The 15,066-nt window shown below is 37.8% G+C and overlaps 3 protein-coding genes across 5 annotated transcripts; 1 reads left to right on the top strand and 2 right to left on the bottom strand.

Moving 5' to 3' along the window:
* Positions 1–934: 934 nt before the first annotated feature.
* Positions 935–2,468, top strand: LOC112748407 (uncharacterized protein At2g23090). Its single transcript, XM_025796637.2, has 3 exons — positions 935–1,202; positions 1,462–1,502; positions 2,087–2,468. Exons 1-3 carry the CDS (start codon positions 1,130–1,132, stop codon positions 2,204–2,206), a joined length of 234 nt encoding a protein of 77 aa, XP_025652422.1. The 5' UTR covers positions 935–1,129; the 3' UTR covers positions 2,207–2,468.
* Positions 2,469–3,249: 781 nt separating this feature from the next.
* Positions 3,250–7,894, bottom strand: LOC112748406 (casein kinase II subunit alpha-2). 3 transcript variants are annotated; one of them, XM_072217592.1, is made up of 12 exons: positions 7,755–7,894; positions 7,516–7,569; positions 6,897–6,999; positions 6,162–6,291; positions 5,764–5,958; positions 5,319–5,476; positions 4,600–4,690; positions 4,423–4,488; positions 4,085–4,167; positions 3,812–3,875; positions 3,623–3,691; positions 3,250–3,478 (listed from the first exon to the last, which is right to left on the bottom strand). In XM_072217592.1, the coding sequence occupies exons 3-12, from the start codon at positions 6,980–6,982 to the stop codon at positions 3,419–3,421; spliced, it is 1,002 nt and encodes a 333-aa protein (XP_072073693.1). In that variant the 5' UTR covers positions 6,983–6,999; positions 7,516–7,569; positions 7,755–7,894; the 3' UTR covers positions 3,250–3,418. The 3 variants fall into 3 exon arrangements, with proteins under 3 accessions (XP_072073693.1, XP_072073692.1, XP_025652421.1); XM_072217591.1 differs by lacking the exon at positions 7,755–7,894 and having other exon boundaries at positions 6,897–7,413; positions 7,516–7,659; XM_025796636.3 differs by lacking the exons at positions 7,516–7,569; positions 7,755–7,894 and having other exon boundaries at positions 6,897–7,510.
* Positions 7,895–8,013: 119 nt separating this feature from the next.
* LOC112748405 (ribonuclease III domain-containing protein RNC1, chloroplastic) lies at positions 8,014–11,559 on the bottom strand. The gene is made up of 6 exons (XM_025796635.2): positions 10,970–11,559; positions 10,400–10,888; positions 9,594–9,795; positions 9,181–9,381; positions 8,833–8,919; positions 8,014–8,647 (listed from the first exon to the last, which is right to left on the bottom strand). Exons 1-6 carry the CDS (start codon positions 11,278–11,280, stop codon positions 8,330–8,332), a joined length of 1,608 nt encoding a protein of 535 aa, XP_025652420.1. The 5' UTR covers positions 11,281–11,559; the 3' UTR covers positions 8,014–8,329.
* Between the last annotated feature and the right edge of the window lie 3,507 nt (positions 11,560–15,066).

Below are 15,066 nucleotides of genomic sequence, written 5' to 3'. Positions count from 1 at the left end.
TTTCTAAAATAGTATTTATTTTTAGAGACTGAGAAATCAGACCCAATATTGTATTTTAATGGCTAGAGACTAAAATTATAATTTTAGTTTCGAAATACAAAATTTTAATCCCTTCAATACGTACTTCTAAAAAATAGAAACGGTTGACACAAAAAACTAAAATTTTTAGAGATAGAGACAAAATTTTAATAACAATTTTTTTTATAACTAAAGATATTTTAATAAATATTCTTATTTCATTTCTATATTTATCTTAAACGAAATAAGATACTAAGACATAACTTAGTTATGTACACTTTATACCAAACATAATATAAAGACTTAATTTAGTCTTTGTCTCTCTGTCTTAATCTCTCTTCTAAACACGGCCTAAAGTTTCAACGAGCTTTATTTAGTTCTCAAACTTTGCGAACGTGACTCATGTTAGTCTCTAAAACAAATTTTGACGTACAGACGTTAATGGAATGTTGATCTGAACAACCGATACTAAACTCTATAAAATAACATTATTTTAGTTTTAACACTCAAATAGCTCCAGAACAACATTATAAATAGTATTTATTAAAATTTTTCCTTCCAAAACAAGTGATACAGTGTCATTTTTATACTATTTGAACGTTAATAGATTTTAGGATGCTATTTTATGTCCATGTCAATACTTTATTATAAAATTTGAAAGTTAAATAAAAACTATTAAAATTTTATAGACTAAATTAAGATTAACGTGCAAATTTAGAAACTAAATTAAATAATAACTTTAAACTTAATACTCCAAAAACACATAGGAGAAAGTAGTGATAAATAACTAAATAAGTTTATATAAAAACTTTACAGGCACAATAAATAAATAAATGAAATTCTTTGGGCTTGGGCTAATAGGCTTAAGCCCGCCCTTTGTTAGAAAATAGAAAGAAAGTAAAACTTTACCAAAAACAAAAAGAAATAAAGTAAAATAATAATAATTTAATAATATATCGCTTGACTGCTTGAGGCATATATCGTCGCCATTCATATTTCCCTGTGGTTCTTTGCTTGGTGCTTCCGCGACTAAGCTCGCTCCCCTTTTGGGAAATAATAATAATAATAATAATAATTAGGGTTTCGTGGTTCTCAGCTCGCGCACCCAGTCATGGGAGGAGGCAATGGGCAAAAGGCAAAGATGGCTCGTGAGAAGAACCTCGAGAAGCAGAAGGCCGCAAAAGGTAAAATTTTCTACCTTCTCTCTCTCTCTCTCTCTCTCTCTATATATATATATATATATATATATATATCTAACCTGTCGATTTCTGTTCGTGCGTCCTATGTGTAGCTAGAAACAATAATCGCAATTAGATTTAGAAACCACACTTTGGAGGCGGAAAATATTTTAATTCTGATTTGGTTAAAAAGAAATCTGGAAAATTGAGATGTGTTAGATCTGGTGTAGTTGTTGATTCTAATTGTTTTCTTTATACGTGTTAGGAAGCCAGCTGGATTCAAACAAGAAAGCTATGTCGATCCAGGTAATTTGGTGATTATAGTCTCATAGTACTTCAATTTCAGTCGTGTCTGCTTTGTCCTGTTTTCAACGAAAATATTAATGAATGGTTCTCTTGTGGGAAAGGTAACATAATAATAATAAATAAATAAAGAGCTGTAAAGTAATTGATCAATTTTTTTTGTTCAAAGAAGAATATTTCATCTGCATCAAAACCTTGGGAAATTGTTCCTTTTTTTTGTTTTTATTTTTTGTCTTGGTTCTTGACTTCTAGGTTATTGTTCTTGTTCGCTTGGGTGATCTTTACCATATTGCTATACCTCTTAACTGTATGATCTAACAAGTCCGAAGATATGTTCTTAAAAAGACTATCATGTAAAAGTTATGCAATGTGTTTACTAATATATTAAGATTATTGATGGTTTAATATCCAAATTCACTTAGATTTGAATCCAGTATGTGTAAGGAATATATGAATGCACTAGGAGAGATAAAAGAACAAAAGGTGAACCTGACTGTTTATTTCACAAGGTTTATTGAAATAAAGTGATTGAAGCGGAATTGTACTTGACTGATAAAAATAAATAATGTTGTGATTGATGATTGCAGTGCAAGGTATGCATGCAGACATTTATGTGCACCACATCAGAAGTGAAGTGCAGGGAGCACGCCGAAGCCAAACACCCTAAATCCGATGTTTATGTTTGTTTTCCTCACCTTAAAAACTAAAAAGTGAACATATTGGGGAGCACAAGTGGAGAGAACTTAATATCATCATGGCCTCTTTCCATTAATCCATTCACAGAGATCCTCCTCATATTTATGTTGGCTGTGTCTGTGTGTTGTGTGGAGAGACAAGAAGGGGAGGGAGAACATTTAATATGATTTTCCCAAATTTTGGGAAGAAACTTGTGATGCTCTCTCTTTTCTGTCACTGTAATGTTTAACGATAATTATTGTTAATATTAAGTGTCTCTTGCAGAAACATAAATTGCTGTCTTATCATGAAATTATCACAAGTTAGCTTATATGACACTAAAGTCACCAAACCAAAAATGGAACTTTTTTTATTCTCCAATATGCTCGAAATCAATTTTACTTTGGTATATAACTATATATACGTGTTGTCTCTTTGCTGCTGAAGATTGAATTTGGCTATAATGGCTGTTTAGTTTGTACCGGAAAAAATGATTAGTAGTTGTTTGTATCAGACCTTTACGGACATGTTTTAAACCAGCTTTGAATTTAGATTCACGATGATATGTAAGATTTAATATGAAATTTTCATTATGAAAAACTCTCAAATATTTTTTCGTGGCGATTGATGACCATTACTACCTCTTGAAATCGATGCTGGAAACTGTTGAGTGTTGACGTTGATGGCTATGCTGGATGGGGTAAATGTTCAAACGAGCAATAGCAAATGCAGGCCACGATATCCCATCCACCCCCACCCCGAAAACAAAAACCGTGCCAAGGCGAGGAGATGAGTCAATAATTGAGCTTCTATAGTTTATTTACGAATGTTCAAATGTAGATAAACATCTTCAGTTTTTTTTATTTTCTCCACCCCCCACCCCCTCTCTTTCTAATGAATGACGAATTTCAGCGCTTGTTTTTTGAATTCAGCCGTATACAAATTGTATAGTAATTTAATATGTAGCACATAATCTTTGGAAATATTACCGGTCTGGATCAAGGCATCCTAACAATTCTATAGTAGAATAACGTTGCCTAGGCTCTAAGATCTTGTACGTAATCACAACATAACAGACACAACCTCAAGTTTCAAGATATAACATTATTCTTCAACCGAAACATACTAGTTTCACTCCACAAGAAAATTAACTATGATAAACAGAATATAATCAAGGTGCAATTGGGGGTACTTTAAAACAATCCCGAATTATATGGAGTCGGGTTTATGGATACACAAATGATTTACTGTGTCCTCATTCTGCTACTTTCTGCAGCCCTAACTTGAGAGAAATATGGATGTGCCTGAAGGATATACGCAAAGGTGGCATAAAAAAGTTAGTACACAACTGACGTATATGTGCGCGCACGTGCGCTAAACTAAAATATTACAAACTATATATGCAACCTCAGAACCATGTTATGTCAAATTGAAAAAACTATCATTACCATTGCTTCTCTGGCTGTTAGCCTGTCTTGGTGATCATACCGAAGGAGCTTATCAAGAAAATCAATTGCCTGCATGTCAGTCATGTGGAAAGAATGAGATATGTATCTACACATGCAAGAATGATAGACTGCATTGCAGGGTACACTAAATGCAAGGCCAATGCGAAATTGAAAAACTGCTTAAATGACCTCTGGAGACACAAGATGCTGATTATCTGCATTGATAAACTTAGACCATGGTTTGCGACTGTGTCTGCACAAGAGAGAGATAATAAAAGATGTGTTAAAACAGTGATCTTTCTTACATAGCAGGAGGATATTCAGTCAAAATAAGCAGCAAACTTCTGATGAGATTGCTTGGACAAGGATACCTGCCTTGCCCTGGAATGATAAGTTGTAAATGAAATTAACTAAATTAAAACTGATGAAATATGTGGAAAATTAATTAAAGACAATACTTACCTTCCAACAAGAGCATCAAGTTGAGGATCAAGCTCTAGATGATACTTATTCAGATACGCGTTCAGTTCATCAGTCCCAAGCACCTGCATGTCACAAATAATTAATAATAACTCCTTTTTAGAAATAAATATTTCAGTATGTTTGTCAATCAAACATTAGCAATGGTGTAACTCCTTTTTAGAGATGAATATGTTGGTAAATGAAATGATGGTCAGTACAAGGGAAATGACACCATAGGCATAATCTGGAACTAAACATTTAATTTAATTTTCCAACATGATCATGATACTCATTCATTCAAACATTTATACACTATTTCAGAGCAACATGAATCCTACCTTAGCTATTTTGACAAGCTGATCATGGTTGTCATGACCATAGAAGAAAGGTTCCTTGCGAAATATCTATATCAAAACAATGAATGTTAAAAGTACATTCACTTTTATACTATCAGCATAGCTAATATGCCAAGGGTAGGCCATAAATATCCAATAACCTGTAACTATAATTCTCACCATTCCAGCAAACATGCAGCCAAGGCTCCACATATCTAATGAATAGTCATAGTCTTGCAAATCAACTAGAAGTTCAGGCCCCTTGAAGTATCTGAAAATCAAAAGTACAGCACATGACAATATATAAAATTGGAGACTATGAGCTTACAACATGATACTAAAAAGTGTTGATAGGAATCCATGTTATAGGACCTGGGTTTAGGTAACCAGAGAAAAGGGCAGAAATTTGTTCAGCTAAAATAGAAAAGAGGGAGAGCAGCTTGAAGAGTTGAGCCAGACTAAACTCAGATCGAAGAGGAGAATCAAAATTTTCATTTGTAAAAGATGCATTAATTGTTAAAGTTCTCTATAGTCTTTTTGCAGTTCTTAATTGTCACAATGTTCAGCAACAAGAAATGTTGCACTCAATAAACCCAAAAAACTTCCAGACCCACAGTGAGATTAATTAGAAAAATAGTAGTGGTGTTTGGTCTTATAAGAATGATGTACTGTTGCTTCACATAACCACAACTTCAGAATTTCCTTAGGGGGAACAACAAACATGACACACAAAATGCTTAGACATTTTTTGAGTAATCTGTCAAATTTGCTAATTCCAAATTGACACTGCCTTAATGGTTCTATGTCACATCAATAAATTTATTTAGGTTTTCTTTTCAGCTTATCTCTGCTCTTGGGAACAAAGTTGAGACCATGTTCAGCAGGTCAGAAAATGTTACCTTGAAGCCACACGAACATTATATTCCTTTCCAGGATGATAAAATTCAGCAAGACCCCAATCTATTAAGCGAAGTTTTCTTAATTCATGATCAATCATAACATTATGAGGCTTGACATCTCTATGCATTATGCCTTGAGAGTGGCAGTAATCCAATGCCTGCAAATCAAAACTAAAGCAGTTAGTGGCAAGGAAAAAAATTACCAATGTATTTACTGAAAACTAAGTAATAATTTCATGATATATAACTACATGTCTATTGTCTACATAAGCAAACATTATATAAGCCCTATAATTATGAGCCAAACAGAGAATACATGTAAGGATCCTAATCCACATCAAATGCACTCAATTTTTTAATTAACGGTAAAACATCAACTAAGGAAAGGAAAAATACGTATAATGACAGTTACAAAATACTAGAAGAGATTGTAGGATCTTGTTACCTTGAGGAGCTCATATATGTAATAGCGTATGTCATAATCAGTCAAGGTTGGATACAAAACTTTAAAATCTGTACTGTTGACATACTCAAATATCAAGCTAGGAGTTTTCGAATGTTGATCTCTGACAATATCAAGAAGTTTGACAATATTAGGGCCTCCACAGAGGTTCTGAAGTATTTTAATCTCCCTTTTAATCTACAAAATGACGATGAAGATCTCATAAGAAAACTATCGCCAAGAATAACTAAAATGGCATGGTACATAGGCACTCATAACATAATCCATGGGGCAGCATATCTTAGAAGAATTGCTCTGATAAAGCACCTGTAGCTGGCTTAATTCATAGCCTGCAGATTCACAATTAGTGTAGAAAGCAACTCTAATGAAAAGAAGATTACCTTTTTTTTCTTGACAGGCTTGAGAATCTTGATTATACAGCGCTCATTGCTATTAACATTTATGCCTTCAAATACCTCGCTATATTTCCCCCTTCCCACTTTCCGCACAACCTCATAATCATCTTGATCACTGGAAAAAGCATACAGTAGTTAACAAAACAAACAATACTGCTAGAATAAAAACTGTAAAACGAACAGGATTTAGATCCCAAAAGGTCCTAAGGCATGGACACAATCACAGAGATAAATATCAAGATGAAATCGTCAGAAGGTCCCAAACCACATTTCCCTTTCAGCACAAGTAAACCACGAGCTAATTATAGAGTTCACACAAACAACAATCACTTTAGTTAAATAAATAAACAACCAAATAAAATGCGCATAACTTGAAGAAATTGTCAAATAAGATCGTATTACAAGGTGATTTCCTACGACACATAAGCTAAGCAAAAAAGCATGAGATCCAAACCAAACAGGTATAACTTGAAGCTAAAAGGCAGAATTCCCCATCCCTTAGCTAGCTGCTACAAAAAACCGTTAAACCTATTGGAATTCAAAAGTAAAACATTAACACCAGCAGCTAAGAAACTATGCGCGCATACACACGCCTGCTTATATTAATAGCAAGAAATTCCCCTTCACTTTGTGATTTGTTGAATTATACTATTCGGTATTCAGAACGAATAACATAGCAAATAGCAAAAAGAGAGAGATTAGGGTTCGGTGCAACGTTACCCCCATTGAACGTTGAGGGACTCATAATCCCAGTACTCTTTGGGGCGAAGAACATTTATATCAGTGTAGACGCGCGCCTTCGACATAGCGGGGCGCTCCGAATCTGAAAAGAAGAGATCTCGAATTTGTGATGATTGATTTGTGCTCGGAGAGATAGTGATGGTGGTTTTAGTTAGTTACGATGCGCAGGGTAGGGAGGATGCGCAACCGGCGCATGGAAGGGAACAGGGTTGCACAGTAGTAAAAGGCGAAGGAGGGAGAATAGTCGTAGTAATGTGATGTTGACGAGATGATGATTGGTTGGCGCGCATGTTAGCACTCATGTGCACTCCATCACCGTTTCTTCCTATGCCATCCTTCTCTGGCGCTTCGCAACAAAGAGAAAGGAAATTAAAGCTGCGTTTGGCTTTGGTGGGTTAGAGAAAAGAGAAATATCCTAAGCGGGATGGGGGGGTTCTTCTTGTGTGTGATGCTTCATGCTTGGACCAAACCTGTGGGTCCATCTAACGTGAAGAATCTGTTGACGTGTAAATTACTGACTTGCCTTCATAAATATCTAGAGCTGACCCAATTTGAGAGATTCTTACTTTCTGTATTCAGGAAAAAAAAAAAAACTTACCATTTCCAAGAGGGCTGAGGTCGGAGTTACCTGCTGGCTGCTGCTATTGTAAGCCTAATCACATGATTAATAAAGAGTTGAATGATATTTATGATTTTATATCTTTGGGACGATAAAGAGTTGAAATAAATACTTTTATTTAATGAGAAGTACTTGTGAACCAAACTCTGAAATATATGGCAACAAAATAAGTAGCAATCATGCCAAAGGACTATGGGGAATTGCGAATTGGGGATAACCTCATCAAGTTGAACGAATTTTCCCTTTCGGTTTGATTGCGTCTTGTAAGAGTGAGTGATGATGAAAGCCCAATTATTGATACCTTGTACTTCACTATAAAAGTTGGGGCACGCCGACCCAAAAGAACTTTCAACTCAAACACCTTTTAGGGAATAAAAAAAGTTTTAACCCAATACCAAAATAAATAAATAAATGTTTTAACTCAAAATATATCCTTGTAGTGAATGTGACTTGTGAGTATGCGACATTCCACCGGTATAGCAACCAAAATTACGATTTCGTCATCATGGATATGCCTCATTGTCAGAGCCATGGAGTGTTAGTACAATTGGTCAATCTGTATCATCATCTCCATGAACTAATAAAATACAATTATTTACATGAGCATCTTCCAAATAAGAACTTACAAATCAACTACAAGTGAATGGATCGAATTGTGATATGGAAAACCTAAATAAAGAGAAGGAAAAAAATGTAAAAGAAATATACCGAAAGGGAATTGAATGATATCAGAAAAATAGCAGTGCTTATAATTGCAATGCTTATACAGCTATGTCACTCTTGTTTCTCCAATTTAGACTTCTTTAGGCTGAACCTGCTCAAAGTCAAAAACCTCAAACATTAGACGTCTCACATCGCGTTTCCCATAAACAAGATATGAAAGCCCGTGAATCGCTTGTTGAATAGATGCTGTGGCAGGGTTTCTGTTCCTCCGGTTGCGCTCGAAAGAGTCTTGTTTATCGTCAGCATATATAGCAAAACCATGAAGATGTTTCTCCCTCAAATATCTACCACAATACTTGTTCAGAAGAAGGCGTCGGTGCCTCTCTTGAAGCCATAATCCTGGAGCGTCTAAATGCTTCATCAACAATCTTTCAGCCATCACCAAATCCTTAATACAACAATTTTTTCAAAGATCAAAAAATATATATTAATACAAAATTATAAGACCGAGTAGAAATATCTTTAGAATCTGATTAGAAGCTGTGTAGTAAATGCATGATATATTTCTTAACAAAACTAGAGTCATTGGACCTATGCAGTCAAATTATCCCAAAGACAGCGGAAATAATTTACCTGTATCTTTTGGCCGATGTATTCTAATCTCTCAAAGCAAAATCGAGGATGCTCAAATTTGTACTTTGATGGATGCATGAAACAGAGCTGCAATTACATAAAACATTCAACATTAGAACTTATAACAGAAGCAAGAGAACCTTCAAACTTTTAATTTCTAATATTATATCTTCCATCGAAGGGTCTTGAAGAAACTAAAAAGTTGTTCTCATAATAAAATGCAAAGTTTTGTTCAGAGACATATCAAAGGTACACCTAATCTCAACCGAACAATCGAAGACAGATATATGATTTTGATGAAAAGATAAGGAAAAATAAAACAGCAGGCAATAGTAGAGCTACAGTTACCTGCAATCCAAGTCCAAGCTCTATGTTCCTGGCTTCTGTAATCTCTGGAATACTATCAGTCATTTCTAACGGATATCCAAGTGTCTTCATAACCTTGGGTCTGCTATCATAATCCCATAAATTTCCTCTGAATCTATGCATGCCTGGAGGAACACAAGCTCGGAACAGCCTTGGATGTGCAACCAGAGCATCTGCAGGAGGCTGAGTGAAGAACAGTAAACATCATTAATGTGTTTCCATTTAATAATAGGCATGTATTTCTGTTGCAGGGCAACAATTGACGATTGAAATTTGGCAGTACTGAAGAAAAATGTACTCAAAGGCTGCATTTGAGCTGTGGACATAGTAAACAGATCTTTATGAGCTAACTATTTTTTCAAATAATATTTTAGCAGAAGATATGGAGAACTTACCCTATATGAGACAATATCCTGCCAGCTTATCTTGCCTTCAAGTTCATTAGACACATGATCTATGTCTTCAAGTTGTCTGCGCAGTTTGGGTTGGCAATCTTCAGCATCTGGATCCATTCCAAATACTTCAAAAAGAACACGATATACTTCTGGAATACCATGACAAAGATAGATTGCACCAAACAAAGCTCCAAATACTGACCTGCCAAAGAATAACAAGGGTGAAAAAAGGAGTGAAAATCTCATTCAGAAACAGATTACGAGGAGAATCCAAAATTTTCTTTTATTTCCTAGATCTTCTTTAGACAGTGTGCCAGTCTAGCATCTTGATATTTTGAATTCATTAATCATTTGACAATTTTCGACTTGAAAAGGAGACAATACTAAATAGATAGGTTATTGATCTCAACATAAACCTGTACTTCATGTCACAAACCAGTACATCAAATTAAAGATGCTAGTCCACATGCGAAACAAAATCCAGAGACAGAGGTATCTTATGTGCACAAGCATCCACTGCATCCCAATTTCAGTCAGTTATCTTGTTCAAAGGCAAAACAACATCAGCAGAACTTTCATTACGAATTATCTACTCTTCAGCATCTCAAGCACACGAAACACAGTAATTTCAATATCTTTCGAAAGAATATCAACATAGGAATAACAGAAATACGAAACTAAGAAACTTTAAAGTTTAAAGCAGATAGCAATGCATACGCTAACACCAAACCTAACAAATCAATTCAATTTGACAAGTCATAGAAACAAGAGTTCCCTGGCCAATCGGGGCAGAATTGAGAACTTACTTTACAGGTCCCTCCCTATCCTTCCTCAACATCCGATCAATATCATCATAGGGAAAAACCAAATTCTGCAAGCTTGCAGCCTTGATCCACCGAGGCAAGCTCCTCTTCCCAATCAAACCAAACACTCTCTCCCTCATAGGACCCGGCGACTCCATAGGATACCTCTGCAAGCAGAACTCTGCCATGACCAATTCCAGCACGTACTGTCCAATAAAGAACAGCCTAGAATGCCCTGACCTCACGTGGCGCGCCTTGGTCCTCTCGCAGGACGGATGCTGAAATGCCAGATACAACAAATCATCGAACTGTTTGGCAGGGTTGTCGTCCCCCAGAGCCTCGGAGGGCTCAAGAGGGTACCCCAGAGCCTGCTTGGCTTCCAGCAAGTAGTCCTCAATCCATGCCTTGTCGGCACTGTTGAGCCGCGAAGAAGGCAAGCACGAACTCAACAAGGGGAACGATTTTAGGGACATTTGTGGGCTCTTGAGGAACCTATATAGTTAGTTAGTTAGTTACACTGGATAATGTGCCTGGAGGTGAGTGCAGAAATCTGATAACTAACTCGTAACTAACCTGTCAGCGAGTTTGTTGTCGTCTAATGGGGGCTTCAAGAGGAACCTTCTTGTGGGACCTTTCTTCTTAGGAGAAGTTATCTTCTTGCGTTCGGCGAGCTCCTTGAGGAGAGGATGGGGGCTGGTGTTGGGGAGTTCCTGCTGCGGCGGTTCCAAGGCTACGGCGAGAATGCGAAAGCTCCGTGGATTCCGGTTTCTGGAATTGTGGTTTTTTATTGGGAAGGGGGAGAATGAAGAGGAGAAGGAGTAGCTGGAAAGGGCGGGTGAACATGGTTTCGGGGAGAGTAAGGAGGAGGAAGAAGAGAGTTCCATTTGGAGGAAGCTAATTGTGGGGAAATGGGAGAAAGTAGGGTTTGAACATTAGGAGGATTGATCACTGGGTTATGCTAGCTTGTGTGAATGGGTTTGACGCCATAGACGAGGGGTTTAGTTGCAGGGTTTAGGAGTTGGACCTGCGAAGGTAAGATAAGGTGAAGCTGAAGCAGCTCGTCGCTGACGATGAGACGCAGACTGGATAAAAGATATTTGATTTTTTATTTATTAGAATAAATAATAAATAATAATCAAAATAGTAGTTAAATTACGGAAATTATTTTTAATATGAAAATGGAGATTGTATTTTAGTTAAATATTGATATTTGAAGTGTATTATATTATTGTGAAAATTATTTAATACGCCTCTCACGTGTTGGCTAAGATGTTGTTACATGTTCAACACACCCTCCACAATGTTAACTTTCCACCAACAAAATTCACCCACTTGTAATTATATTAAATAATTTCATTTTCAACAAAAACACCAATATTTTTTTGATATAAATGATATGACCAGTAAACATCGGTTACGAGTTATAGCTCGAAAACGTATGGTCTTCAATCATAACCGACCTTTTCTAATAAACAGCATTAGCTCCTAATTGATAACGTCGGATATGCAATCAATCCTCTTCTCAGGCATTACAATTAAGAAAGGGAACGATCAAACCTCGTCCGCATAGGTATAAAAGAGACGAGGAAACAATTGAAGGTAGGATCATCTTTTCATGAAAAATAGCTTTCACATATACATCTTCTTGCTAACTTAAGCATCGGAGTGCCTTTGCAGGTACCCATCCTCCAGTTTCTGGTCAACCGACGTATACCACATTCCGTTGGGAAGGATCACCGACCTCCGTCAATAACCGAGTTATACCTCCACCTACTCAGGCAAGAACATATTGGCGCTAGAAGGAGGGCCTATATTTGGGATATTCTCTTTCGTAGGCCCTTAATTCCCTAACATTTGACGATGGCCGATGCACCTCCCCCCACTCCGTCCGAGCTTCTTCGGATGGTGACTGAGCTCCAGCAAGCAAATCAACGTATGGCTGAAGCAAATCAGCGCATGACGGAAGAGAATCAAAGAATGCAACAACAAATTCAACAATTGGCTAATGCCTGTCTGGAACACAACAATGATCGCCGCGAACGACAGGCGAATGACGAACGTCAGTCCGAATCGACCCATATCTCGGAGACACCTCAGGACGACGATGCAGATCATCAAAATGAGGACACCATACCTAAGGACGAGAATGATGAGCGCGATAATTCAGCAAGACCTTTTACAACCAACATCATGAACTTTCAGCTGCCCAGACAATTCATGTTACCGACGACCCTAACTCCATATGATGGGCTAGGGGATCCTAAGCAGCACATTAAAAAATTCTGATCTATTATGATCGTTAACGGGGCATCCGACCCCATTTATGTCGTTACTTTCCTTCCTTTTTAGATGGACCCGCACTTGACTGGTTTTGCTCTTTACCTGCAGATTCTATCTCACGCTTCCAGGAACTAGCTAAGCAATTTGATGATCACTTTGCAGCGTCAACAATTTACTTACACGATTCCGATTACCTGAATACCATTAAGCAGGGTCCGCAAGAAAGTTTGAAGGACTACATTACCCGTTTCACGAAGATCGCTATGCGAATTCCTTATCTTCACCCTGAAGTCCACTTGCATGCTATTAAGAGCGGCCTTCGCCCTGGCAAATTCCAAGAAGCTATTGCAGTAGCCAAGCCAAAGACTCTGGCCGAGTTTAGGGAGAAGGCTAAAGGGCATATAGATATCGAAGAGCTCCGTCAAGCACGACGAGCAGAAAAGTCGGCGTTCACAAAAGACGATGATAAACCTCGGGAGAGCAAGAAAAGTTTCAAACCCGTGTCCCGTTACGAGTCATACACTCAGTTCAACACGAAGAGGGACGACATTATCAATGAGATATTAAATTCCAAGTTAATTAAACCTCCCCGTAAAGCTGGCAGTTACCCTGAGCCAAAAAATGTTGATAAATCCAAATACTGCACCTTTCACCAAAAACATGGCCACACCACCGACGAATGTGTGATTGCTAAAGATCTCCTGGAGCGCTTAACGCGCCAAAGACATCTTGATAAATTCATTGCAGGACACATGCAGAAATGGCAAAATCCAAACTCCGACCAACCTGCGACAGCTTCGTCGTCAAAAGACAAAGATAAAACCCCAGCTCAGCCTAGAGGGGTGATTAATTGTATTTCAGGTGATTACGCTGGCGGCGGACAGACAAACTCGGCAAGGAAACGGACATACAGAGCTATGTTGGCAGTCGAGCATACTACCAACAATAATCAACCAACCCTAGACGTACCTGAAATGACTTTCGGCTATGCTGATTTCAAATCCAACCATGTCAACTATGACGATCCCGTGGTGATCTCAATTCAGTTGGGAGACCTTATAGTTCGAAAAGTGTTACTTGACCCAGGAAGCAGTGCCGACGTGCTATTCTTCGCCACATTCCAGAAGATGAAGCTGAGCACCCATATTCTGCAGACATACTCGGGTGATCTGGTCGAATTTCAGGGGAACGAGTTCCTGTGCTAGGCTCGGTGTGGTTACAAACCACACTCGGTGAGCAACCATTATCTAAGACACAAGATATACAATATCTTGTGGTCGATTGTTTTAGTCCTTATAATCTTATATTGGGAAGACCTTTTTTAAATAGATTCGCTGCTATTGTTTTCACTTTTCATCTTTGTATCAAGTTTCCTGTACAGGACAACATAGTTGCAACCGTCCATGGTGATCTACATGAAGCTCGGCAATGCTACAATATCAGTCTAAAGCCAATTAAAAGAAGCAGTCAAGCGCGTGTCAATTCAATACAATTTGGACAGCCAATGCTAACCGAGCTTGACCCAAGGGCCGACTTTGAAGATCGCCCTACACCAAATGAAGATCTGACGAAAGTTATCCTCACCGAGGATCCAACCAAGTTCACCTTTATAGGAACATCCATCAACAATGAGGAAAAACAAAAGCTGATCAGTTGCTTACGCCAGAACGCCGACCTATTTGCTTGGACTTCGGGGGACATGCCAAGCATAGATCCATCTGTGATTACACATAAATTAGCAATCAGTCCAACAGCCCGACCAATCTCCCAGAAGAAAAGGAACCTCGAAACCGAGAAGCAATTAGCCTCCGTGGCAGAGGTTAAAAAGCTCATCGACGCCGAGTTCATCCGAGAAATCTGCTTCACAACATGGTTGGCCAACGTCGTGATGGTAAAAAAGAATAACGGTAAATGGTGCATGTGCGTCGACTTCACTGATTTAAATAAGGCCTGCCCTAAAGATGCTTATCCTTTACCCAACATTGACACCTTAGTTGATAATTCTTGTGGCTATGGCACTTTGAGTTTTATGGATGCATACTCTAGTTACAACCAGATCCTTATGCATCCATCAGACCAAGAAAAAACAGCCTTTATAACTGAATATGGTAATTACTGCTATAATGTTATGCCTTTCGGATTAAAGAATGCAGATGCAACTTACCAACAACTCATGAACAAGATCTTCGAGGAACAAATAGGCCAGAACATCGAAGTATATGTCGACGACATGGTCGTGAAAACAAAGGTCGGCCACCCTCACATACAAGACCTCCATGAGATATTTGCCCAGATAAGGAAGTACAACATGAGGCTGAATCCCGAAAAGTGTGCGTTCGGCGTTCGCGGGGGAAAATTCCTCGGATTCATTTTGACAAGCCGAGGTATTG

This window comes from Arachis hypogaea, chromosome 15 (genome assembly GCF_003086295.3).
Source record: "Arachis hypogaea cultivar Tifrunner chromosome 15, arahy.Tifrunner.gnm2.J5K5, whole genome shotgun sequence".
NCBI lineage: Eukaryota > Viridiplantae > Streptophyta > Magnoliopsida > Fabales > Fabaceae > Arachis > Arachis hypogaea.
The sequence above is the reverse complement of the archived record's forward strand: the minus strand, read 5'-3'. Positions and strand labels throughout refer to the sequence as shown.